We start from the raw sequence: 26,375 nt of genomic DNA, 5'->3' as shown, positions 1-26,375 counted from the left end.
GATGGATGGCAGGTCCTGTCCAGTGTCTCTGGCATTAGGGATGGCTTTTGTGTCCTGATTTTGATTGCTTCGCGTATTTTCCTTTTCCAGAATTGGTCCTCCCTGGTTATGACTTGACATTTTCCAAGCTGATGGAGTGTTGGTGATAGTGGATGTGTTCGCCAACCGCTACGACCGGATACGACCTGCCAGCCATCTACGATGACCTGCTGGTTTGTGATCACCTAAAAGGTGGTCACATGACTGGAGTGGTTAAATTCACTACAATGAATGAAGATGTCGCAATGACATTGAAAGCTACGTCGCTGCAATATTTTTGATTCCATAAAGATATCTAAATATTTCTTATCATCGTGATGGAATCCTCTATTAGTATACATGCTGCTATTAAAGTTGGGATACAGTTTTTCTCTCTCTCTTGTTAAAACTATTTTCATTAACATATATCGTCCAACATCATTTTTTAAAATAAGAATATAATGATGCATGGATTCAAAACGACCCAGGTTTTACCCCATGAGCAATCAATTTGCTCTGGGCTATTCACTGTCAGTGAAATGACACCTGTGGAAACGTAACACTGCATGCACTGCGCAGACACGTGTAGATTTTTTTATCAGGTAATATAAATATTCATATCCCACTGATTCTTAGCCAATCAGAGCGACCTGTCCAATTTTGGTAGCAGCTCCATTGCCTTGTGCACAGAGGGTTGCAGATTATTCAAGTCAGTAATTGGAAGCGATGTATACGCATATGGGGCTGAGGATGCAGGAATCGTTCCCAGCATGTTATTATACTTGATTTCAAGTCTACCGGGAGGTTTTAAAGGAAGAGATAGAAGGCAGGGGGGGGGGGGGGGGGGGTATCTCTGGGGGCCCCCGGATGTGGCTGCAGGTAGTGCCTGGTGGGGCTGGGGAGGCGGTTTGAGATGAAAAATCAACTTCAGCCTGAATGCGAGTCTGAAACTAGTCTGCAAAGAGGTCTCGCCCTTGGAAAGGAAGGGACTCGAATGAGATGCTTGCAAGCTCCATCGGAGGGCAGAAATATGGCATCAAGAATTGCTGCCTGTCGTGTCTCTATACTGTGACGACAAACAAGAGTAAGTTCACTGAGAACTGCCTGAAGTGAGCTGTCCCGACAGCAAAAGGCTAAGTCTGGCATGTCGGCTTGGATGGTGTAATCGGCTTGACACTCCTGGAATAAGTGTTTGGACAGAAGAAGCAAAAATGTTGTATGGGTTATTCCCAAACGAGTGGCGTTGTCAATGTTTTGAAGTGCCTGCTCCTTACAGTTCTGGGCAGCGTCTGGAATCAAGGACGCAGGCGAAGCCCGATAATCAGAGTCGGAGGCAAATTTATCATGCATGCCGTCAGCAATGGTAGGCGTGGTAAGGTACTGGGTTGTCTCGTCTGCCTGGAAAGAATACAAACTCGAGCGGCAAGTAGTACGACGCAGTTTGGGCTGGTCGAACACAGACTGGATCTGTTGAGAACAAACCGATCGAAGGGAACCACAGGGGTGAGATTGAGGGTGACTAGTGAGTCAGGGGCCGTTAGTCGTTTGAATGACTTTGGCTGTGTAGTAGGTGCGGGCTTCACAGGTTCAGGGAACCCCAATACATGCCCCATGTTTCGTTGTACCAGGCAATAAAGTGTTGCCATGGAGGCTGGCATAGTTGTGTCCTCTTCTTGTTCGGCCTCCTGAGGCGACTGAGAAGAGGCAATATCTGGGTCCCTGGCAGGAGGTTAAGATGACAAGTCCTTAGGAGCAATGAGGGGACTAGGGGTGAATACCGACAAAACTGGAGAGTCCGGCAGACGGGAAATCCTGTGGGGTATGTTAGGGTTTGGAGGCGGCCAAGGCTGATAAGGTGGCTAGTACTGGTGGGATTGATGTCAGAAGAACTCTATAAACACTTCAAATCATTGCTGACAAAAAAAATTGTCCCAAAAATCCAAGGCAAAGTGCCCCCCTGCCCCCCTACTGGATACGCCACTGGTAAAAGCGTGAGGGATTTGCTAAGTAGCAACATATCATGTTGATGGATCGGTAACTTGTAGCGTAGGTAAGGGGTGAGTGGCTTGCAACTCTTGCGACGGTCCCCCCGTGTAAAGTCTCACTCCTTTGGTACAGCAACACAGCTGTGATACAACGGAACTGCCGGTTAATTAACAGGGTATTGACGGGTTAAATAACGACATTCATTTTGTAGAGGAAGACACCAAATATTCGGTGAAGCATGAGGGATGTGCTAAGTACATGTAGCAAAATATCATGCTGATGGGTCGGTAGATGAAGTGGGAGAGTGGCTTGCAACTCGTGCGACGCTCCCCTGTGCAAAGCCTTGTCTGTTCGGTACAGCCTGAGTGACTTTCAGCCCGTATAAAGCCTCACGTAAACGGTCGTAACGTACGAGCTTATAGTGAGTAGCCAGCAGCTTTTGCAAAGCCTCACTCGCTCAGTACAACGTGAGTTACTTGCAGCCTGTGCGAAGACTCACGTTAAATAATGGTCGGGTAAATGTGGGAAGTGGGTACCTTGCAACCTATATGCGAAGCCTAGCTAGTTGGGTACAGCGTGAGTTACTTGCAACCTGTGTGAAGCCTCAGGCACAGTCTCGTAAAGACCGTGTAACAGGAGTGAGCGACCAGCACCTGTGCTGTGCGAGACCTCAGTCCCGAAATGAACCAGTAACGACTACAGAATATCACGAAGAAAACAACCAAATTTCACAGAATCTCGCTCAACATGCAGAAACAGCAACAGAAGACAAAATAGTTGAATAAAAACCATGAGCTTAGCTATAATGAATGGCTGAGGAAAGACTTGGAATGAGCAAATCGAGAGCTCTGAAAATATAAACGTCTTTCACGAAATGCCGCTTAGAGAAAAGAGGAAGTATAGCGGGCGGGCCACAAGGTACTTTGGGTAATAAATCTGAGCGAATGGCTAGCGCCCTCTAAAGAATAAGGCATATGTACACTGTTAAAATTATGTTGTTTTACAGCAGATTACAGCCAAAATATCTTTAAAAATCATCGAAAAGAACAGAGAATTGGTTATTATTGCTTAAATACAGTGAAAAACTGTTGGTGAACAAGTATTGTCGAAACTGTTTGTAATTCTACAGCATCCTTGTTAAGCAACAAAGGGTAATAACAAATGACATAAGAATCTTTGTGAAATAACAGTGATATTTTTAACAGTGTAGTAATACTCTACGGGTGAAGAGCGCAGTAGAACTGAAATTAAGAGAAAGGTTTTACCTCAAAGTCATCAAACCAGATGGAGACTGTTGTTCTCTCGTGTTGTGCATCTATATCCTGTACCATACTTGGGCCATCAGTCACATAACCTACCAAAAACAAAATTGGCAGAGGGAGTCGTATAATGTAGTCAACTACTCCAAAGCTGTGAACTTAACTAATCTGCAAAAATCTTCATCTATTCATACAAGTAAACCAAACTGCTGGGTATGTCATACACATATTAAATGTCGGGCCAAATTGCTACTTCTAGGTCCTTTACCTAGCAAAAGAGTAGATCATTTGCAGCTATCCCAAAAGTAACTAACAAAATTATTATTGAAAAACTTAGTTTCTGGCTGGATATTTTTTTCTCAAAAAAAAAAAAAAAAAAAATGAAAAAGCTGGAATTCCGGCTAGCTGGTAAACTGGCATCCCTGCATGGCGTTCAGCCCAATTTGAAGCCCTGAGAGTGAAAGCAGATGTCACATTTTCCTCAATAATAATTTTAGAAACTAACCCGTCTGATCTTCCTCCACCACTCTGATTGGTGAGGAGCAAATGACATCACTGAATGCTCCTGCACCGTTCTGACTCTTGACACACACGTAGTAGACAGGCTGACAACCCACAGTGAATGCCTCATCACTGCATGTTGATGGGTCAGTTAGTTGCAGATTCAGGTCTGATAGGATACCGTTGCTCTTGGGGCCCAGAGAGGAAAAAGGTTGGATATCTTCAAAATCTAGAACAAAATATATTAAATATCCAAATATCAGACAACCATCCTCATAATTCTTCACACAAGAGTCGTAAGTCCTTCAGTTTCAAGTCACAAGCTATTCTACTGAGCTATGACAAAAGGCATCTGTTTGTTTGTAGTTCATCTCCTGTTACTCATGATTTTACTTTTGATGGACATGAGATGTGACATATGACGGACTCAATTACAATTCTGCTTACTCTATGATGATCATCACATCAATCACAAGGAAAACGTGACTGTGTCCAACGTTTGAGACATGTTTTATTTTTTTGGACACACAATTAATTACCCCAAATAGCTACACTTAAAACAGTGTTCAACTAACATAAAGCTGATATATAGCTCATATTCTCCAACTGGAGCCATGTTCAGCCGACATATCTAACTTGCTGTACACAAAAACATTATACTGACATGTAGCAGTTCCCACTGCCACCCAGTAGCTCTTGATGCCACTCTCTCCATCTATAGCCAGCCAGGAGGCCTGGATGGTGCTGAGACTGTTCTGATACAAATATCCATTGATGACTTCTTCCACTTCCCCATCCAGATTGCCTCCACGGACATATCTCATCTTTAATCAAAATCAAATGGATCCAAATCTTTTACATACTACAAAGTCACATTAGTGTGTAAGACTCTAGTCAACTGAAAATGATAATTATCAATACCAATGGTTGTCTCTTGTGTCCAGTTTAATAATAAGGTTTCACCGTCATGACAACTACAAGCGATGGAAACCTAATTATAGTCATAATCTACACAGGTCAATCAGCTTTGACAGATCTTCCAATAACAATGCGCATTAGTTTTTTTTTACACTAGCATTCCAACATGTGAAAGGCAAAAGGTCAAATGTGTCCAATGTCCCAAGAATGTCCTGTGACACTTAATATTGGCAACCTTAGTCTTCTGACCTTCAATGATGTAACTTTCTTGTACTTCTATCACTCATTAAGAAATAAAGTGTGTTCAAACTAGAAAATGGATACATTAAGAACCGGATCCAGTTTTGTTGTGAATAATGACAGTATGAAGAATTTTGTTAAAAGACACTTTTCTCTGATCTTCCTCTGGATATGAAATCATTATTAAAATTATAATGCCTATAGTGCTTTCCATCATATCAACCCGTGTTCATCGGGTCACAAGACCACGCAGCAGCCGATATCAGCGCACATTCGGTCCATTACCTTCCCAGGTACCCATACATACTCCTGGATGGAGAGAGGCAATTGTAGTTAAGTGTCTTGCCCAAGGGCACAAACACCATTTTCCTGGCAGGGTTCGAACCCACGCACCATCATACATGAGTCAAACACCGTAACCACTGGACCATAACCACTGGCCCATGGCATTCTGTACTCCCACTATCTTAACTCTACTCACCAAAGGAGGGCTAGGGTCCACCTTGATACCACTGGTTTCATGAGAGGCAACTAGTTTGGCCTGGTTCCTTGCCTTGACTCGCGTCACATACAGGGCCCCTGGTTGCAGTGTCAGCCCATCTTGTACATGGGATTGAGCTGTGATGTCAGTAATCAGTTCAAAGCTATTTGGATTTTTGTCTGAAAAAGGTAACAAGAAAACAAAAAAGGGAAATGCCATACCATGTTACAGCCACTCGTTTTGGTGTAAAATCAAAGAGGAATAGTAGCTGATGTTTAATACTGCAATGTTTTCACTGAAATCGCAGAAAGCAGGACTTACCCATCGGGAAGATCTTGTGTTTGTTTCCTTCTGTCATCTCATAGATTGCCAACTCAAAGGACTCGATGCCAGACTCATCATCAAAGTAGTCCCAATGCACAGCAAGATAATCAGAATGCGACTAGGGAGATGAAGGTAGAATATAATCAGGTAAAGAAACCTAAAACTTCAAAAATGTGTATACTATGAAGGTTTCTACTTCAGTAAGGACCATCATCACTGTGGTTGGTATGTGCTCACTTACATAAGGAAGAGCTGTTTAGTGCAGGAAAGAAGAATTCACTTGCAATTACGATTATGCAACTCACCTGCAAGTCAGTATCTTGACCAATCACCAGCCAATCTTCAAGAGTTTAGTGTCAGATCCACTAAGACGTCATTCACCACATAATTAAATTTCAAACCTAATCAATGCATAATCATCCCATCTCCTGGAATTTGCAGCAAGAACTCCTTCATTCAAGTATCTATGTGATTCACACCTAGACCTACAAAGTCATGTTGACTCACCTGGAAGTCAGCATCTTGACCCATCACCAGCCCATCTCCTATTGTTCTCAGTATTGGAGGAGTCAGGTCTACCAAGAACCCATTCGTCGGAGTATCGATGTGATTCAGTGCCTGGTTGATGGTGCGTAGGTTGACATAGACCTGGTCCTTGTGATGGAGATGGAAGTGATGCCACTCAATGGAGGATGTCTCAATGCCCACTGCCTCAGTCTCATGGATGACTTCGAAGTCGTTTGTGTGATTGGCACTACACAATGTGAATAAAATGAATTTATCAAAATAAAACATTCCTCATTTCTTAAACAAACACCCAATTTCTCACCACAAAAGGATATTAATATGTGGTGCTTATATATCAAAGTCTCAAAGCACCTAGCAAGTATTACCCCTGTTCATGAGACCAGTTTTCTTCAGCAGCTTAAGATCAGTCCAAATTGGTTTCTACCCTCCCATGTACCCATTTATACTCCTGACTGGAGAGAGGCAATTGCAGTAAAGTCAGAGCTGTAATGACTTGACTCGAGTCTGACCAGAGTCACAATTTTTGGTGCTATCGACTCGATTCAAGTCCCAACAGGTAACTGACTCATCGAGAGACTTGACTCGACTTAAGTCAAGGCTAATAACACTCGAGTCCCAAAAACTGTGCGAAAATGTATTTGCAGTGACTTACGATACAAACTCATTAATGTTTGCATGCGTTACCATCCAGTTTTGGCCGCTTATCTCGTACAAATATACGCCGTATCATACGGACTCCTTAGACCCATCTCATGCTTTTATGCTGTCCTGGAACCAGACTTTAAATGCATTTTCAAATTGCAAAATTGCTGTCCTGCTTTGAAAAAATAATCAGATATTTTCTATACGATCAGAATCAGTTTCGTATGTTGCAATTTGGTTTTGCTGTTATCAGCGTAAAAATTATTCCAGACCCGAAGCCGAACCAGAGATAAAACTGAAGTTTCACTTCTTGTTAATTGTTACATAGATCTTTGGTAGAACCCTCCAGCAGGAACTGTCTATTGGGTACCTGCAGAATATTTTAAGTCTTTGATATTCATAATAAACTGGCGCCTTGTGTTCATTCTTCCTTGGTGTTCAAAAATCAGTGACTCCAATTGACTCAAGTATAAATTTGACTTTACTCGACTTGACAACACACTGTGACTCGACTCAACTCGACTCGACTCAACCTTCTTTACCTAATAACTTGCCTTGACTTCAGTCACTTCCTTGAAATAACTTGACTCGACTCGAGGCACAAAATTCAGTGACTTGTTTAAATCATAAAACTCTGAGAAAAGTGTCTTGCCAAAGTATACACGCACCATGTCTCCCTCAGGGTTCAAACCAAATTACCATTGCACATGAGCCACACACCCTAGCAATTGGACCACAGCACTCCAACCAATTATACCGCAAGTACCTTCTGCCAAAAGTGTATCTACACATCTATCACATAAAGTAGCCAGTAAAATTCAAACATCTCCTAAAAAAAACAACTTTTTCATTCAATATCAAAGAATAGTAACTTTCTGTAACATTAAATGGAAGTCCAAATCCTTTCAAGCTAATCTTCACCTCTCATCATTCTTGCGATAGACAGTAACCTGGTAGTCTTCGATACCAGACTCAGGATCAGAGAATCCTTTCCACTGAGCCTCCACTGTGGCTGGCTCTGAGGAGAAGTCTAGATCTGTAGGTCCTGGCAGCAGGCCGTCATAGACACTGCCTTGTATCGGTGGAGTCAGATCCACAGTCGCTGAGGAGATGAAAAGAGACATCAATATATGACACATAAGACTGATTATATTTATATGATGACAATGGGCTGTGTCTGAAATGGACGATTTTGTTTGCAACTACCGCTATTCATTGTTGAGTCAATGTAAAAATAACCAAAACACAGCCTTATCTACAAAATAAATGTTTCTGACACTGCCACAGTTAGGATATATATTTTTTTTGTGGGTTGAGTTCACCAATTTCTGCGAGGATAGAGGGGTGAGATAAAACTGAGGATTATGATAATTGTAATTTATATGAAAATGATGATGGCAAAACCATATACAAAGACATCCTTACATAGCGAGTCTCAAACAAGATGTAGCAGCCAAGCAACATGTTTTTTTTTCAGAGGAAACTAACTCTTTTGTTTTGTTTAATTACTTTACGGTAGACAGGATGTTTGTAGTGTGATTTGGACCTTTTGCTTAAAAGTTACGGCAAAGCTTGTAAAGACTGTCAAAATCTGTTAAAGCCACTTTCTTCACCTTCTTGGTATGTCAATACCTTTTATTAGATAGCAAGTGGCCTAACTAGAAATTCAAGTCATTTCATTTTTAATTAGCTGTATCTCTTGACTGGGGTGTCTAAATGAGATGGGATAAAGACCATTGTGTAGACTATTTACCACACCTTCAGACTCTATAGAAAAGTTTTGCAAAAAAGAGAGTGTTAGGATGTTTTTTTTTAATATTTATGGATTGACTGCTACTTTTTTGAGACACCCTGTATCAGCAGATTTAGAGAGCCAGTAAACTGAAAAGATAATTGATAATATGATGGTAATAGTGATGATTGGTGATGTTGAAAATTAACAGACAGTTATGATGACAATGATGTTGATAATTTGACAGCAATGGAAATGATAGTATAGTAATGTCAATGAGAACAATTGTAATTTAAAAGATAATGATGGTGACGATAATGATGAAGTGGTAACAACTGTTATTGTGACAGCAATGGCCAAGATAATGACAACAATGATGTTTTAATGACGATGACAACAATTACAATTGTGACAATGGTCACAGTGACAATGTATTGACAATGACACTCACCTCCATCTGATGAAGCTGACACGTTGAGTTTATCATATCCACCATGGAAGGCTGTAAGTGTTGAGTAGTACGTCTCCCCGTGCTGTAGGGTCACATAGCCAGAGCAGGCACTGTGCTCTTGACGAGACACTTTGACAAAGTCTACCACGTTACTCAGGCCAGGCTGGGTCCCCACCGTCCACAGGTAGAAGAAGATACCAGACTCAGGGTCAAACCAGTTGTGCCAATTGGCACAAATCTAGCCAACAATGCAGGGAAATAAAACAAAAATTAGATGTAATCCACTAATCAAGTCAAACTAAGCTTTCTTTTATGGCAGATACAGTATGTAATATTTTGCAAGAGCATGGCATTTTATTTTGTCCGGACTCACGTTCAAATCAAACTCTCTCTAATTATTTGCACTCCCTACAGCATTAGTCTGTATAATCTTACTATGTCTGTGAGAACATCAGGCATGCAGTTGTGCCTTATAATAATAAGGAAAACAGTTCCAACTTTGTCAATTCACGGATAAGGCATTCTTATAAAGGTACATTGATAAAAATGGTATTCTTAAAATGAGAATAAAATGAGAAAAAAAACATCTTATTTCAAGAAAACAATTCTTGTCTCACTACTTTTCTAGGGAGTGAGACAAGAAAATATTCCTTGAAACAAGAATAATTTTCTGATATTAAGAAATGTGAGAAAATCATTTTTATAGTATCAATGAACTGTAGCCAATTACACAGATAAGGCATTATTATAAAGGTAGTATCAATGAACTGTATACAATTACACTTGAACCAGCCAGCAGACCCGGCAGGCTCGGTGGTCGAGTGGTAAGACGTCTACACTAGTAAGCAGGAGGTCATGGGTTCAAGTCCCACCTGTGTAAGCTTGTAACTTTTTTTTCTCGCAAGCCCTAGGACAAAACTGAGTATACAGTATATATAAATACGTTGGCAATAACCAAATATAAAACTGTATACATCTTCAGCGCCTTCAGCTTCAGTTGGGTGAATATGTGTACTCCATAATTGTACATCAGTATCATTCACTCAGAGAGCCAGTCCATTTACCTCATTTCTGTCTTTGGTAAACACGAGATCTTTACCAGCGTAGGGTCCATCGAACAAGTCTCCAGCAATTGGTGGAGTGTCGTCTACGAGAATTGGCTCATCAGCATGGTCTATGGTGCGCAGGTCAACTAAAAATAAAAACAAAGGCATGTATTAACATAAACAAATCATGTACATTTGTGTACATGGATTATGGCAGTGATTAACCTCATGAAAGTTTTCTTACCATTGTTGACTGCTCTGACTTTAACCCAGCAGGGTATGCCATTGGGTATCTTGAAGTCCATGTAGAGCTGTTCAGCCAAGACGTGAGCCTCCCAATCATGCAGTGATTTATCCCTGGGTGTCCTGCCTGCTGCTAGGTGATACTCCAACAGATGGGACTCAGGATCGCTGCTCAATTTCAACAAACAAAGTTAAGAATGTTATTATTATGGACTCCAGCAAAAGAATCCCTTTTAAGCCGGCCACAGGTCGACCTGCGACTTGTTTGCGCTTTGACGAAACCGTTGGCATCAAGCAGAAGTCCCTCCGGTTCTTTTCAGAACCAGCAAATACTCACAAAAGAGATTTATTCACATGGTGGCACCGCAAACTTATCTTGTCTTAGTATCTTTTCACCTTGCAAACCTTTAAATCTTAGAAAAATAATGCTTCTTAGGTCAAAAAAATGAGAAATCGACTCGACACCAAATAATTGTAACCATGCTCATGTCACCCACGACGCGACGATCCATGACGATTCCATGGCATTGACAGTCATGTGACTTCTTAAACAATAAGGGAATAAATCAGTGCGTTCGATTACGTCCCCTGCGCTTACTCATGCAAGCGCAACAATGTTCGATTTACCTCTCACGTGACTTCTTGTGCTTACTCGAGCCTGGCCCTAGTGACCCACTCGCCGAGCCGGTTACTTAGGGAAGTATCCCATAAGGCCATGCAACGTCCGGTGGGCACCTCATCAGGCCATGTCCGAAACGGGCTTCCACGAAGCATAGAGCTACAAAACCTATGTAGCTCTATGCATGGAGCTACGGCTAGGAATTATTGTCATCGCGTCCCCGTGTATTTTCAGTGGGTGTGGACATGCTCTAGACAGTTAATTGATTCGGATGCAGCCTGGGAAAAATGTTGCAACGTAACGCCACCTCCGCAATTGAGTACAAAGTCTATGGAGAGTCAAGACATTTTTTTCCTAACAACATTGGAAATAATAATTTCTCAGTCCCAGATTCATGTTTTATCATCATTTTTGCAATGAATATGAAGGAAAACGTGGCGTCATGTTGCAACATTCACCACCCCCCCAAAAAAAAAATGCAAAAAAGGAAAAAAACAAAGAGAGAGAAAAAAGAAAAAAAGCGAGAAGTCATATTGGTGGAAATTTAATGGGTGGGTGGCAAAATGTCCCTTCCCCCTCTAAAACTGATATATCAAGAATATGTTGAGAAAAACAGAATTTTTTTTTTTGGAAAAAATGTTTTGCCCCCCTCTAGAAAAAATCCTGGCGACGCCCATGTTTTCAGCTCTTGCACAAAACTTTACCCGAAACCGTTTGTTTATTTAGCTCCACTGTGCATGTCTGTCATTACCCGAGGAGCAAGGCGCGAGTAAGCTGGGGGGGAGTAATCAAACACACTCAATATGTGCTTGGCCAGTTCGGCTTGGGCCATTATCAGCGTGCATTCCCCTGATATGGTCTTAACTATCTTGTATTTGCATTAATTAACACTTTTGAGTCAAACAGTCGAAACAAGTCAGATATTATATAAATTTCCAACGATTTTGTTCAACATTTTTACTTCATGTGTTTTAAACACCCCTTCAGCTATTGTGTGGTGTGTGCCTCTCCCGAGTAGTAGTAAACAATCTCCTTATGGCGCGTACTGCGTGATGTGGTGCAGAATGCAGAGCACCGGTGTAGTGTGCTGATTGGCAACACAATGAAAAAGGAAGATTTTGATGCGCGCACGAGTTAGGCCAAAAAAAAAATACTTAGCTGCTTCCGGTTTCCCTACCTACCTACCTATTCTGAGAGCCCCTATCCTAATTTTTTTATGGGAAAAATGAGAAAAAACACCCAAAACCATCAATTTTTACCTTTTAACCTTGACTGCACGCAGACGCCTCCATATGATCGTACACAAAACAATAGGCCAAAAAAAATCCCTACCTAAGTACCTGCCTACCTACCCTATTTTCGAATGCCATGTAATCGGAATCAGAACTATTTTTTTTTGGGCCTTAATGACGTGGTGCCGCACGACGTCGTAAATAAACACAGGTCGACTGCGATTAATTCCCGCCTGTCGGGAGACGTCATAGAAGTTGAAATGTTCCTACTCTTACAACTGGTGATTTTTTTCTTAGCTCCAACTGATTTCAATCGCAACCCGCATGGCTCTCATGTATCGCAATCTAAAGGTACTTTTACATAGATGGTTCTGGACAAACTATATATTGTTGGAAAGCTTATGAATAGGCCAACACGCTGGCAAGTCGGCAAGGTTCTAGACTTGAAACTTTTGGAGTAAACGTTAGATGTAGTACATGACGCCACTAGTTTCGTTTTTGTGCAGTAAATCCCACAGTAAGGCCAGTCAGCTCCAACCCGCGTGGCTCTCATGTATCACAGTCTAAAGGTACCTTAACATAGATAGTTTTGGGCAAACTATATCTGTTGGAAAGCTGATGAATAGGGCAAGAAGCTGGCAAATCAGCAAGGTTCTAGACTTGAAACTGTTGGAGAAAACGTCAGATGTAGCACATGATGCCACTAGTTTCGTTTTTGTGCAGTAAATCCCATAGCTAGGCCTGTCAGCTTCAACCCGCATGGCTGTCATGTATCACAGTCTAAAGGTACCTTAATATAAATGGTTCTGGACAAACTATATATTGTTGAGAAGCTGATGAATAGGCCAAGAAGCTGGCAAATCGGCAAGATTCTAGACTTGAAACTTTTGGAGAAAACGGCGGCCAAAGAGAGAGATTTTATGACAAACACTTGAATGCCACTGCCACAGTAATTGGTTGTGAACATTTGTCGTTTGTTCATTGCTTAATGTACATGTAAGAACAACCCCTTAAAAGGCTTTTTTTTTTTTTTACTATGGCCGGACGGATTTAAACCCACAACCTCCTGCATAGTGCAGAATATATACACCATGTCATCAACTGTTTTGACTTATTTATCTTTGGGATGGCGTGAGTGAACAATTTTCAATTCAGTGACAACTTTCAAACACAAGAAATACTCTTCTAAAGATGAACAGCGCAAGGTGTCCAAATTTAAATTCACTAGTTCTTCTCAGTACCACACACAACTACATGTCAAAAAATAGAGATACACATTTATAGTACATTCATCAAAAATTCCTTACTGATTGATTCACCACCGGAATAACCTTCAAGTTTTGTTCAAAGTTGAAAAAAAGTTACTCACGTTGCATTGACCTTCAATCTAATTCTACCAATGGACGAGTCATAGGTGATGTCATCGATGCTGTAAATGATGGGCGGAGTATTGTCAATAATCAGAGGGGTGCTGTGACACACAGTGAGTGCCATAGGACCGCCAAACTCGACCTTGTTGAGAGCACGTACAGTGATGTAATACGCACCATCTGTCGAGCAAGATAACTTGCATTACACAATATGTGACCCATCTTGGAAACAAGTCCGAATCGTTAAAACTTCAAATAGGCCCCCCATTTGGTATATCTTGGACTGCAGTTGACCATTGGCAATAACTTTATTGGCAGATGTGATTTTGTTACATTTTTTTATATCCAAACCCGCGGGTAATAGTAGTTCATTTTACTTTTGCGGTCCCTGACCCACATAACTGTCATTTGTCTTGTTATGTATTCGGATTTTCGTCCCAGGTCCCCGCTACCGTCTTACTGTACTTGTTGGTCGTTGTTTTATGCTCGTTTTACTCAATTTTGTTTTGTTTTGTTTTTGTGATGGTCGAATAAATAATAATAATAATAATAATAAAAATAATGCTTGATTCAATGAAAAGTTTTATGTCTAGCTCCCAAGAAAAAATCTGGACAGCGGGACATGAAGATACCTTTATAAGTTAAAATAAATTTGTTCTGATTGTAGGAAAACTATTTTTGACAGTGTACCAGTGATTCAGTGATTTTAGTCTTGTTCAGGGTGATGTTCACTGATTTACTGACACAGAAGAATTTAATTTAAAGACAAAGAAGAATTAACACATTACCAAAAAGTTACCTGTACTTCTCGTGGAATTAATATTTAGAACTTTTATTGTCTGATAAAACGTTGCAGAGTGTGACAACATGCCATCGGCCACAACTGCCAGCATTGTACGAGAGTGTTCCACATATTGTGATTCACGCGCAAAGCTTAAGTATGTGAAGACATGAGCACACGAACTAGAGTGAACCAGAACAAAGACAGCTGACTTCAGGCTTAGATACTCTATTATCTCTCTCATGTTCCAACACTTGGGAACAGAGGACAAAGCACCGGGCAGATTGAAGTTAACATGTAAGTCCCCTGATGAGTCCATTCTGAGTCATTAAACAAATGAGAATGCATATGGGATCAATATAGAACACTCAATGGAACCCCTTGTGGAGATAGTTTCACTACACCGCTCATAACAGTCAATAGTTGTATTCCATCATGGTCCACTAATACTGTTTGGCAAACAACAAGTCCCCTGATGGGTTCACTCTGACTCATCAAACAGATGAGCATGAGGATCGATATAGAACACGCAATGGAACCCCTCGGGGAGACAGTTTCACTATACCACTTAAAGCAGTCAATAGTTGTATTATATCATGGTCAGTTAAACAATGCATAATACTTTGACCATTGATGAAGATTTACCTGGCAGATTGACATTGACAACCAGACCCTGATGAGTCCACTCAGACTCATCAAACAGATGAGCATGAGGATCAATATGCATGCTGACATCATCATCACAGACAGCGTTACCAATGGACCAGGTGTAGCCATGGATACCAGTCTCATTGTCATGGATACCTTCCCAGTTGGCTGTGAAGAAATGAAAATGTTACACAGGACGATGTCAGTCGAGACAAGGTTCAGCTGTGGAGACATGTCTGGCAGGATAGTACAGTGCTGTGGTGACACTGTGTTTGTAGGGCCAAATGTCTTGGCTCTGTCTGATGAGCCAGTATTGTGGTACATGTAGCATTCTATGGTTTGTAGGGTCATGAAATACCCTATAGCTATAATGGTCATACCAAGAAAGCACAGGTACCATCCATTTATGATGAGACTGCTCCCATGCCTAGCGGTTATAATGGTATTGCTTCAGGCAAATATGACAGGGACATTTGTTTCTCATGATATTTTTAAAAATTGTAAAATTAGCGATGTAAAAACTATACACCAGGTTATAATAATAAGTGCGCCTCATGTTGCTGTGAGCCCCCCTTCCATCCTTACCTGCCATGAAGGTATTGCTTCTTGTATACAGCATGTCAACAAGTTCCTCATGACCATTAAACACCGTCATAGATCCCGGACCATCAGTGATGTAGCTGTAATTAAATTACATGATAATGAAAGTCAAGAGTAAATGTCACAAAACACATCTACATGTACATGTATGACCAGATATGCCTTCTTTGATGAGACATACACAAGATATAAGGCACAACCGAGCATTCAAATTTTGGAAGAGTAATCAACCTGTCGCTAAATAGCACAGAATATGAATGGTTTGCCATGAAAGGAAGTACCTTTAAGAAGTCAATGCAGAGTGGCACATGAAACATGATTAGTTAATACTCAAAACTGTGACTATTTAAAAAAAAAGAAGAAGAAGAGTTTCAGGTAATTATGAAGATTTCAAATTAGTCAATTCATTTCTGGTATGCACCTTTGTCATACACAAAAGCACTTTATTCTTGTATATATGATTTAAAACTCAAGCCTTTTATGATTTGTGTCATTTATTGATTACCTTGACATCATCCTACTTGTTTGTTCAGTAATAATAATAATAATAATAACGGAGTCTTATATAGCGCACATATCTACCAACAATTAGGTTCTCAAGGCGCTGGAAATTCTGTCTGTTATTAAAGAAAGGTAAATAATATATACGAGAAATATGAAATATGTAGCACCTTCTAAGGCTTGACAAGGTGCTGCGGCGCACATTGCAGCCACTGCCAGAAACACCAGGGCAAACCTTCTCTTAGCGATAAGTGTTACTGGGTTCTTTAACATGCATTACACAACACACGGGACCTACGGCTTTACGTCCCATCCGAAGAACGAAGCAATAATGGTAAAGTGCCTTGCTCAAGAGCACAAGCACCATGTTCCCACGCCAGGATTCGAACTCATGTACCACGGCACACGAGTCGAACACCGTTACAATTGGACCACAGACCCAACTTTAGTGACATTTTCACTCTAAGCATCACTTTAAGCAGTACGTACCGATGGTTCATGAGCGGTGTGTCTTCAATGCATCGTCTCTCCCATTCCTCTGGTGTGAACTCCACACATGGTTCGTGCACCACTTCATCCCTGGTCCCATTCATGATCAGCCCTGGTTCTGGTGTCGTGAAGTCTGCTGTGATTCCGACGGATGAAATGATGTTCTCATACGCCACGTAGTTCAGGAGCTCTATGTTGAAGTAGTAGAGGTTGTTGTGGACAAGTTGGAGTGATTCGTGATTGAACTCTACAGCATGGCCCACACCAAGCCGCTCATAATGGGTGAAGAGTCCAGACTGAAATTAAAGAGAAGCCTCAATGATCATACCCACAAAAAGAATACATATCCTTTACAAGAGAGGGATCTGGTTGATTGTCCTTGCTCTTCTACCTTTGTAATCCAGGGTTCAAATCCCATCCATGAGGAATTGAACATTAAAAGTCACCATGTATTAAATAATTATTCATAAATACCTCAGACAGTTTAGCTATTCCTATTGGTCGAGAGACCGTCACGTGGCCGGTCTTAAACGGATGATAAAGACATGGCTAGCTGGTCTTAAACACTTTTCCAGTGTCACAATAAAATGTGGACTCCTAAAAATCCAGTGCCTCTCATCGTTTCATGGGTTGAACGTTCACAATCCTCATGTAGGCATGCGCAACACTACCAGGGAGTCAGAATTTTATAGTTCTAAATTCAAAACGCAACGCGCCAGGTGCGTTCTGCGCGACATCGCAAAGAACATGATACGCACGCGTCAATCTCCATAAAAGGGTTGTTTACATCTTACTCGCCAGCTGAACACTCCATTATTTTGCAAGAGGGATGTTTCAAAAAACATAAAGTGAATTTGTTGAACAAAATCGGATGTTTTGAACGAATTATATGATTTTCTTTTACCGAAAAAGTATTTATGAATGGGAATAAATATGTGCTCCGTCGGTATTTATCACTCTGTTTAAGACCACTTAGAGTCTGGGTGCTGATAATTACCCTCGCCTCCGGCTCGGGTAATTATCAGCACCCAGACTCTAAGTGGTCTTAAACAGAGTGATAAAAACCTCCGGATCACACATTTATTCCCTTAATCAAAATTTGACTGAAGCTAAATTGCCTGTGGGATTGATGGTTTTATTTATACCAGAAACACTGTCACAATAAACTCATCACAGTCAATACCAGAAACACTGTCATTATAAACTCATCACAGTCAGCCTATTGGATTGCTTGGAAGCAAAACAGAAACAAGTAGAGATCTATGTCTGTTCCATGAACAGATCATATAGGGCTTTCTGCAATTAAAAGTTTTGTAAAGTTTATGCTTTTTTTCCTTCATTTTCATTGATGTTATTTGTTTTCACGTTCAATTAATGCCATATGATGTAATCATCAAAACTGCAAAAATCTATACGAAATTACATGATGACGTCATAATGACGTCACCTTCATTTTCATACACAACGCATCTGTATCTGTTAACATGCATAGATTCAATGCAATTGGGCTTTTAGTTCTCTACACCTTTATGATGATGCCAAATGGCCTGTGATGACGTCATGACGACGGCACTTGTCAATACACATATTTATAATTTGGTCTTGGCCAGTTTAGAGTTGATTTGAGCAAAAACAGTGACTAATTATGTGAGTAGAATGAAATATTAAAAATTTTAAAAATCATTAAACTCAATCGATGATGCATCTTGACCTCACTTCAGATTTTGCATATAAATATTATCAAGCGTTCCACCAAGTTTCATAGCAATAGGACCTTCCTTTTTATTATGCGAATTAAAATTCACATGATGACGTCACCATGACATCATTTTACCAATTTTAACTATACATGTATAGCACGCCCCTGTCTACAAACATACAAAGTTTAAACATTACCAAACGTAGTTCTCTAGTATGTACACATATGGACTGGCAATGAGGTCACTAGTGCACGTTTATGCGCCCCAAGGGACTGTGAGTGACCGAAGAGGGTGTAGAACCCTCTTCTGGTCATTCACAGGACCGAGGGGGGCAGAGACGTGCACTAGTGACCGAATTATACCAGTCCATATGTGTTTTATAACTTTATGAAACTCATTCAGGGTTTCATAATTGAACTGTTTTAGTTTAACAATTAACTCATAAGCAATTCAATTATAAGCAATATAACAATTAAAGGACCGCTTTTAGTTTCCCTAGACTCAGTTTTTGAGTTAGAGTTTTTGAGAGGGTGCTGTAACCAGAGAAAACATTTTGAGTAGTGCCCCATCGGGCACAATACTCTGGAAATTACGCGCACGCGATGTCTTGACGCGCGTCTAGTTCACGCTGACAGGAATTTCATTCACTAGCTTATATGAGTGAACCACACGTGACCACATTTCAGCCAGCCAGAATAAAGAACCAGCAAGAGGTGTGTTATAAATATAGATCTATAGGACTTTAAAATATGTAGGGTCCGTCGATATATTGATATTACTCGATACTTGATATCAATGCGATATCGTCGATATTGTTATTATTATTTTTTAAATCACATCGTAAAAAATCGAAATTTTGATATGAGAAAATGATATCAGCAAAAAAGTCAGGTTATGTGTCTCTGCATGATGGAGCGTGTTTGGACCATTTGAAAAACAAAGTTTGTGTCAACTAGAAGACAATGCAGGAATTTTTTTTCGGTCTTACATACAGTACAGACATTACAAAATAGTTCCATTGAAGTGACAGGTAGGTTTAAACTCATAATTTTATATACATGTAGTCGTCGAAATACATACAGTGTTTATCACCGTGTCGACTTATCCACATCCGAACGTCCGAAGGCATTGACATTCTGTCTGGTTGTGGGCAATTTATTTTCAAATGTCCTGACGACAGACACCCCTCGCTAAAAAATGATGTGGTCCAAAGCAATATAACCAAGCTGAGCTGTAGATTGTCCCCGGTTCTTCCAGCAACAGTTGGGATCATGTTGCTGCCTTCTCCTTGGCGATCCTGTTACTACGCAAGTCACACTGAAGCAACACCCTGAAGTCTTTCATTGCGATATATTCAGGACGAGCTATCAACAACGAGCTGGTACCTCGTCCTGCGTACTCCAACTAAACATTGAAGGCCTTACTCGCTTGAAACAAGATCTGATTCAACATGTTGCTATTAAAAGAGAATGGTGTTAACATTATCTGCTTATCTACTTCTACAAAAAACACTGCGAGACGGAAGAACAACTACACATCAAAGGCTTGGATCTGATCTGTTTTATACAACATAAATAGCATGGTATTGCCTCCTACCGGTATGTCAAACATGGCATTAAAGCATCCACTTTGGCCATATTGGTGTCCTGTTACAGCAAACTCCATTGCCTCAGTTGTAGTCAACAATGGGAAGTGGAAAGATCGATCTTCCGCGACCAAAGCCCCACACCTGCTCAGTTAATGCTGAGATAAAAAAGCTTCTCCAGTCAACTCCAGAATCAAGTTCCATGTCTGAAGCCTGCAACTTGGAAGAGGATGAAACAGATTTGAAGTCACTGAAGAATGGTAATTAGGCATCGGGGAAATGATAATGTCCATACTAAGTTCCTCCAGAAGTTGAGTCCAGAAGTTACATCCTCGTGGCAAGTTCTCCTCTCCATCTGCATGACAACCTCCACTATAAATCAAATTTGGTTTTGCCCTTCACCGACGTTCAAACACTGTAAATTCAGTGTGTTAACTCCTGAGTTGGAAAAAAATCACTCGGTTGGGACTTGAACCCACGACCTCCTGCTTTCTAGTGCAGACGTCTTACCACTCGACCACCGAGCTAACGATATCAGCGTCTTTCCAAAGACATTTTGCAATGCAAGCTGCTGAGCTGACGCTAGAGAGGCCCCCTTTAGCCTCCCCACCTGGATATCAGAATGCTGGTCAGAACAGTGGCAGTCATCTACCACCAATCTGAAGAAATTCATAACACAGCCCTCTTCAAAATCAAGTTATTGTGACCTTCCAAGAAAGGCCTGGTCAACCTGAATAGAATCAGAAGCGGATTTGGACGTACGCAATAATTCCTGCACAATATTGGAGTAGGATCATCGCCCAGCTGTGTTTGTGAAGAGATCTAGATTATGGAGCACATCACAAATGCCTGCCCCATCTACAAACATGACAAATCTCCACACAGCATCCCTAGACTCCTGGAGTTGGATAAAGACACCATCAGCTGGCTGAACTCTGATTTTTCTATTTAGGTGAGATGTGCATATGGATTTCATACAAGGGCGGATCCAGGGGGGGGCCAAAGGGGGCCATGGCCCCCCCCAAAACGAAACCAATTTTTTTTTTTATATGTGACATCGCAAAAAAGGCAGGCAATGAGTACACCACCATCTTTTCCTCAAAAAAACATTGGTTAAAGTGGTCAGAAATTGCCTCAGATCGCACCACAGAGCATCTAGAATCCAAATTTTTTTTCGGGGCCCTTAAGCGGGCCCCGAACCCCACGCCGTAAATTTTGGACCCACTTTTTTGGAGGACCAAAATTTTTTTGGCCCCCCCAAAAATTGTGTTCTGGATCCGCCCTTGATTTCATACAAACGATGACAACCAGCAACAGCTACCGGGGTACTATCTTTACAGCGGCGGGACCAAGTCTACATGTATCATTATCGCATGCAAGCCGCACGTACATGTACCGTGCGTGCATTCACCTGCAGAGCGAAGGAAAGCTTGCCGGACTAGTCGGAAAATGGGGGTATTCTACTGAATCATCAATTATTTAAAAAAAAAGTTAAAATACGGACAGCAGAAAAGTCATTGTTTCTGACAAGAGAAAGTTGTTTAGAGACATGATTGTAATGTAGTGAGCTTGTCACTAGCACATGGATAACAGTTGTTGCTTCAATGCTTGCTTGGTTTATTGTGTCTCCATACATCTCAGTACATCACATGTGGTTCTATGCTTATCAAAGGGCTACATTGTTCTAGGGTGCAATCTGATCCAAGTTGGGGCCTTATTCATTATTCATTTAGTAAGTTGGGGTTCATGCATTCCAATGTGGATGAGGTAATGTCTGGGTTTGGGTGTGTGGTTTCATATCACTAGGTGCCTTATATACATAGCTTTCATGCAAGGATACTACATCCCTCCTCACCTTAGAAAGGAACTGGCTAATATACAGCGAGTGAGATCTTAGCAATGAATAATATAATGGTGACTTAAATCTAGATCTAACTTTTGAAATACAGTTGATCAATGTAAATCTAAATCTAATTTTATACAGTTAATTAGTAGAGAAATGTTCACTGTTCGATGTTCAAAGTTCATGAACATGATGAAGCAGTAGATCAAGTTAGACTGGTGTGAAGTTTAAACGAAAGTATGATCATTGTACTGGGTGGGTAGACTTAAAGAGATTCATTGCGGTTTATCCAGTTCAGTTCAGTTGTTTCCGATGATCAGTGTTCAAAGTTCCGATGATCAGTGTTCCAGTTAAAGTTCAGTTGTTTCCAAAGAGTTGTTGGTGTTCTAGTTGTGCTGCACTCTCTTTCCATTGTGGATGCAGATATTATTGTTGGCCCACTTGGCCAGGCCGGAGTTGACGTTTGTTCGTCCATGCTGGTCGGAGTTGATGCTTGTTGAACAGCTAGAGTTGACGCTTCAGAGTTGACGCTTGTCATTCAGAGTGAAGTTCGTTTGTTTGTTGGTCAGAGTTGACGCTCATTCGTTTGTTGGTCAGACTTGACGCTTGTTCATTTCTTGGTGTTGTGATTAACACGCTTGTTGTTCTTCGGTGTTGTTGATAACACGCTTGGTGGTTGGCTGATATTGTTCGATTAGAACACGTAGTCATCTTCGGAGTCGCTATCCGGAGAGCTTGGTGGGTCGTTGCTGACGATGACGTTGGCCTGATGAACATGTGTGGCGCCCATCTGCTGTTCTGTACTCCAGTAGATTTTTGCGAAGTGGCTTGAAGCAGTTGCTGTTGCTCGGATGATCACGAGGGTGATGACTGGATCTTGTGGTAGGCATTTTTGCGGGATCCTCTGATCCGGGATGCGGAGAATATTTAAGGCAAGGTTGTGATCTGCCATGTCTAGAGGTGGTCTGGTGCAGCTTTGGTGCCTCGTGCCATCTTGGGAAGTTGACATGTTGATATATCCTCCCAATTTTGTTATCCCGTCCTCGTCGCCAATGTAATGTAGTGAGCTTGTCACTAGCACATGGATAATAGTTGTTGCTTCAATGCTTGCTTGGTTTATTGTGTCTCCATACATCTCAGTACATCACATGTGGTTCTATGCTTATCAAAGGGCTACATTGTTCTAGGGTGCAATCTGATCCAAGTTGGGGCCTTATTCATTATTCATTTAGTAAGTTGGGGTTCATGCATTCCAATGTGGATGAGGTAATGTCTGGGTTTGGGTGTGTGGTTTCAGATCACTAGGTGCCTTATATACATAGCTTTCATGCAAGGATACTACAATGATGGTATGACAAATGGACACAAATGATTTTTAGGTACATTTTAATCAGCCTGACACACCTCTGTTTGCCTGGTCAGCAAGAATTAAATTTGAAACGTGCGTTGGAAATACTATTCATTATATCGAATATTATCGATATTAGTTCAAATATATATCGATTATCAGAATTTCTGATATCGAAGGACCCTACAAATATACACATTTTTCAAGATGACATCACATGACATATGATGACGTCAACATGACGTCCATCTTTGTGGAACATCTTTGGTATATGGTCTTTGTCTATTTAAGTATCAAAGGAATAAGACTGTTTTACGCCAAAAGTGCTGTAGAGAACAAAACATGCATGTACAAAGTCTATGGGATTTGGGTTTAGAAGAACAAAAAGAAGGGAGAACAAAACATGTACAAAGTCTATGGGATTTGGGTTGAGAACAAAAAGAAGGGGGGAGAAAAAAATCAGAAAAAAACAAAGGCTTTCCGCAACATTGCAAAAAAGCCGATTAAAAAAAGTAAACAGATACAAATAAAAGGAACCAAACTTGCCAAAATATATGCAAAAACCAAGATGATTTAACACAATAATACTTGTATTACATCTTGTGTTCAACAGACTGAATAACTACACATGGCAGGCACAAATTATTTTGTGACACTTTGTTTTTACCTCATGAACTTCGACCCCATGACCTTCAATCTCCTCCAGCAGTTCACATGTGAAGTCCCGATAGTTGTAGTTGATACTCAGACATTTGGTTTCTGGGAGGGCCAGGCAGTCCCTCGCACAGAAGTTGGGATTGCGATGGATGATGGTTGACGTTGGCTTGGAGATGAGGCGGCCTTTCTTGTCAGCGGTGAAGTAGTGAAAGTCATTGACTGTTTCAGGTAATAAGGGTACGTTACTTTGAGAAGCGAGTAAAGTGTACAATGAAATTTACTTTTCAGAAACTCTTCATCAGGACTCTGTTTTCTGCTGGATTTGATAACACTAAGATGCAACAGTGGCTCAAACACTACTGTTACCAATTCCCTGCATTTTTTTTTCAAACATTGCTCTTTGTATGTTATTCTCATTGGTATGCCATCGTATCTTCTAATTTTCAAGGAATGACCACGGCACAATTGCCTTCTCCTCCCCCCCCCCATTTCAATGTCAAAAAGCACAAAACCTATTTCAAAGAAGTTGGTTAGCATCATAAATTAATGCAGAAGGAAAGAAGTAACTCTTCCAGATTCTGCTTACTTGAATCTCCAAGGTTCTGCCTCTCAGTGATATTTATGGTATTCCATGATACAATCTGATCGCCCCAGATTTCAGGGCCGAACCCGATGCCTTCCTTCTGCATCAAGATGACGGAGTCATCATACACCACGGCCGATGCGCGGAGAATGTACGGGTGACTGGTGGAGGTGAAGTCTGGCGTGATGCGACCCGTTGGCAAGGTGATGTCAAAGGTCGGCAGGCTGCAGGTAGCTGTGGAAGTGCCTCCACCGTTGTTCATGGCGTAAACAGTGAAGTAAAGAGGATGTCCTCCTAGAAGAATCTAAAGACAGAAAAAAAATCATTCAACAAAATGTTCAAATTTGAATGCACCTAAAAATCTACACGTTTAAGTTGTGTTAGTAAACACAATAAACAACAAAGCAATAAGGACTAAAAATTGACATTTTTTCAAGTTAATTTCATACTCTTTCTTTCTTTCATTATTTATACTTTCATTATTTGTTTTTCTTTCCAATGTAAAGTACAGCGGGCAATAGAACACAATAGAAAATTGCCATAGAAACACAACAGTGTCCAACAAATATTTTATGGCATAGCTGTCATTTGTTATGTAAGGGTGTGTAATTCTATTTATCGCCTTATCCCCCTGAGGGCGCCATTGCGTCTTACTGTGTTGCAGCGTTCCTTTTCCCAATCAGCTGGAATAGACTAGGCCTCGACCTGGATGGCTCTTGGTGAGAAAATCTTTTATAAAATACTCCCTGAGGAGATCTTTGTGGGCATCTATATATAACATGAAAGCATGCTTATTGTGGAGCTAGAATATATATTTTATGGCTTGGGTAGAAACCAATTATGGCAGATTTTAGCTTGTAATTTTGAGTCATGACCGTCACAATTCATCTTTTTTGAGTGCACATGATTTTGCGTGTGGCATACACGTTGCTGTTTGGCAGTTGTGCACGCATTGCATTGGCGCGGCTGGGCGGGTGAAATTGATAATTTGTAATACATTTTCCTAACTGCTCAGTCGACCATGGGGTTTGTGCTGTGCGTCACGAAAGGTTTTTTTAGGCAAAGTTTTCTGTTTTGTATACAGCATAATAGTACATCAGGCAGGGGCTGCTACTTGTGCTAGCCTACATGTACACCGGCCATGGGACATAATTTGTCCTGAAACCCTCCAGTGCTGGGTGAGTGTTGTCAGGCGGACCTGTTATTATTTTGTGAGATAAATTTAAGTTTAAACTGTGGCTCACTTTAAATAGTGTACTTTTTAGGCCAAAAAAAAAAGTCTCCGGTTTCTGGTATGGAGCTTGCCCAAAAAGTGGTACGGGGACGCGGCTTTTTTTTTTTTACCTGATTTTTTTGCTTCAAATGTCTGATGACTGCAAATGGTGCCCGACTAAACTTACATGTAATGCAAACATATGGGAGTCCAGAGAGGCCACATAAAGCTTATTCTCGACCATAACCCAATCTAAAAACACATTAAAATTGTGCAGCAGCAGGATTCCAGTCAAACCAGTGAGTTTGGCGGTTTTGAGACATCATCTTTCAATGAAAAAAAAACCTTTTTTATTTTGCCGACGCGCATGGCTACGGCAACGCGCGCGCATACCAGAAACCAGAGACTTTTTTTTTTGGCCTTATCCATAATGTGACTGTATTCATAAAATGCATGCGAGGGATATATCCATGAAATAGTTTTTGTGCATTTTTCCTCTCGTAGGGGTCTTTCCGAGATTTTTTCTTGGTGTTTTCCGTACACATCTGTAGTTGAATTCATCGCTGTTGCATGTTGGTTGACTTTGTATCCCATCTCACTTTGACGTTGGATTTGTAATTCTTCACAAAGTTCTTTGGTAATTCTTCACAATACGTTTTTTGGACGTCCAAATGTGTTTTAGAAGCATTTTGAGTAAGTTTTTCAATATAACTTTTTTTTCTCAGAATCACTTGGGACAACACAAATACATCGGTGAAGGGCAAAATCTAATACTGAACTTACATCATCTCGATACAAATTAATATCTTATGAATAATTTGGTTGTGGTACCCACTG

General features: G+C 40.8%; 1 protein-coding gene across 1 annotated transcript in view; it reads right to left on the bottom strand.

Annotated features, from left to right (window-relative positions):
- LOC119732930 overlaps window positions 1-26,375 on the bottom strand; it is a 212,078-nt gene that overhangs the window by 64,243 nt on the left and 121,460 nt on the right. Inside the window, exons 76-91 of the mRNA XM_038206513.1 lie at window positions 24,329-24,629; window positions 23,753-23,961; window positions 16,610-16,905; window positions 15,605-15,699; window positions 15,017-15,187; window positions 13,590-13,770; window positions 10,371-10,537; window positions 10,145-10,272; window positions 9,081-9,318; window positions 7,819-7,999; window positions 6,235-6,481; window positions 5,725-5,845; window positions 5,404-5,582; window positions 4,429-4,588; window positions 3,769-3,993; window positions 3,270-3,358 (exon numbers count right to left, since the gene is read on the bottom strand). Coding sequence (XP_038062441.1) covers window positions 3,270-3,358; window positions 3,769-3,993; window positions 4,429-4,588; window positions 5,404-5,582; window positions 5,725-5,845; window positions 6,235-6,481; window positions 7,819-7,999; window positions 9,081-9,318; window positions 10,145-10,272; window positions 10,371-10,537; window positions 13,590-13,770; window positions 15,017-15,187; window positions 15,605-15,699; window positions 16,610-16,905; window positions 23,753-23,961; window positions 24,329-24,629 — 2,988 coding nt within the window. The remainder of the gene's footprint in view (window positions 1-3,269; window positions 3,359-3,768; window positions 3,994-4,428; window positions 4,589-5,403; window positions 5,583-5,724; window positions 5,846-6,234; window positions 6,482-7,818; window positions 8,000-9,080; window positions 9,319-10,144; window positions 10,273-10,370; window positions 10,538-13,589; window positions 13,771-15,016; window positions 15,188-15,604; window positions 15,700-16,609; window positions 16,906-23,752; window positions 23,962-24,328; window positions 24,630-26,375) is intronic.

This window comes from Patiria miniata, unplaced genomic scaffold (genome assembly GCF_015706575.1).
Source record: "Patiria miniata isolate m_02_andy unplaced genomic scaffold, ASM1570657v1 HiC_scaffold_1, whole genome shotgun sequence".
In the NCBI taxonomy this organism is placed as follows: domain Eukaryota; kingdom Metazoa; phylum Echinodermata; class Asteroidea; order Valvatida; family Asterinidae; genus Patiria; species Patiria miniata.
Note: the sequence above shows the minus strand (reverse complement) of the source record. Positions and strands in the feature narration are given on the sequence as shown.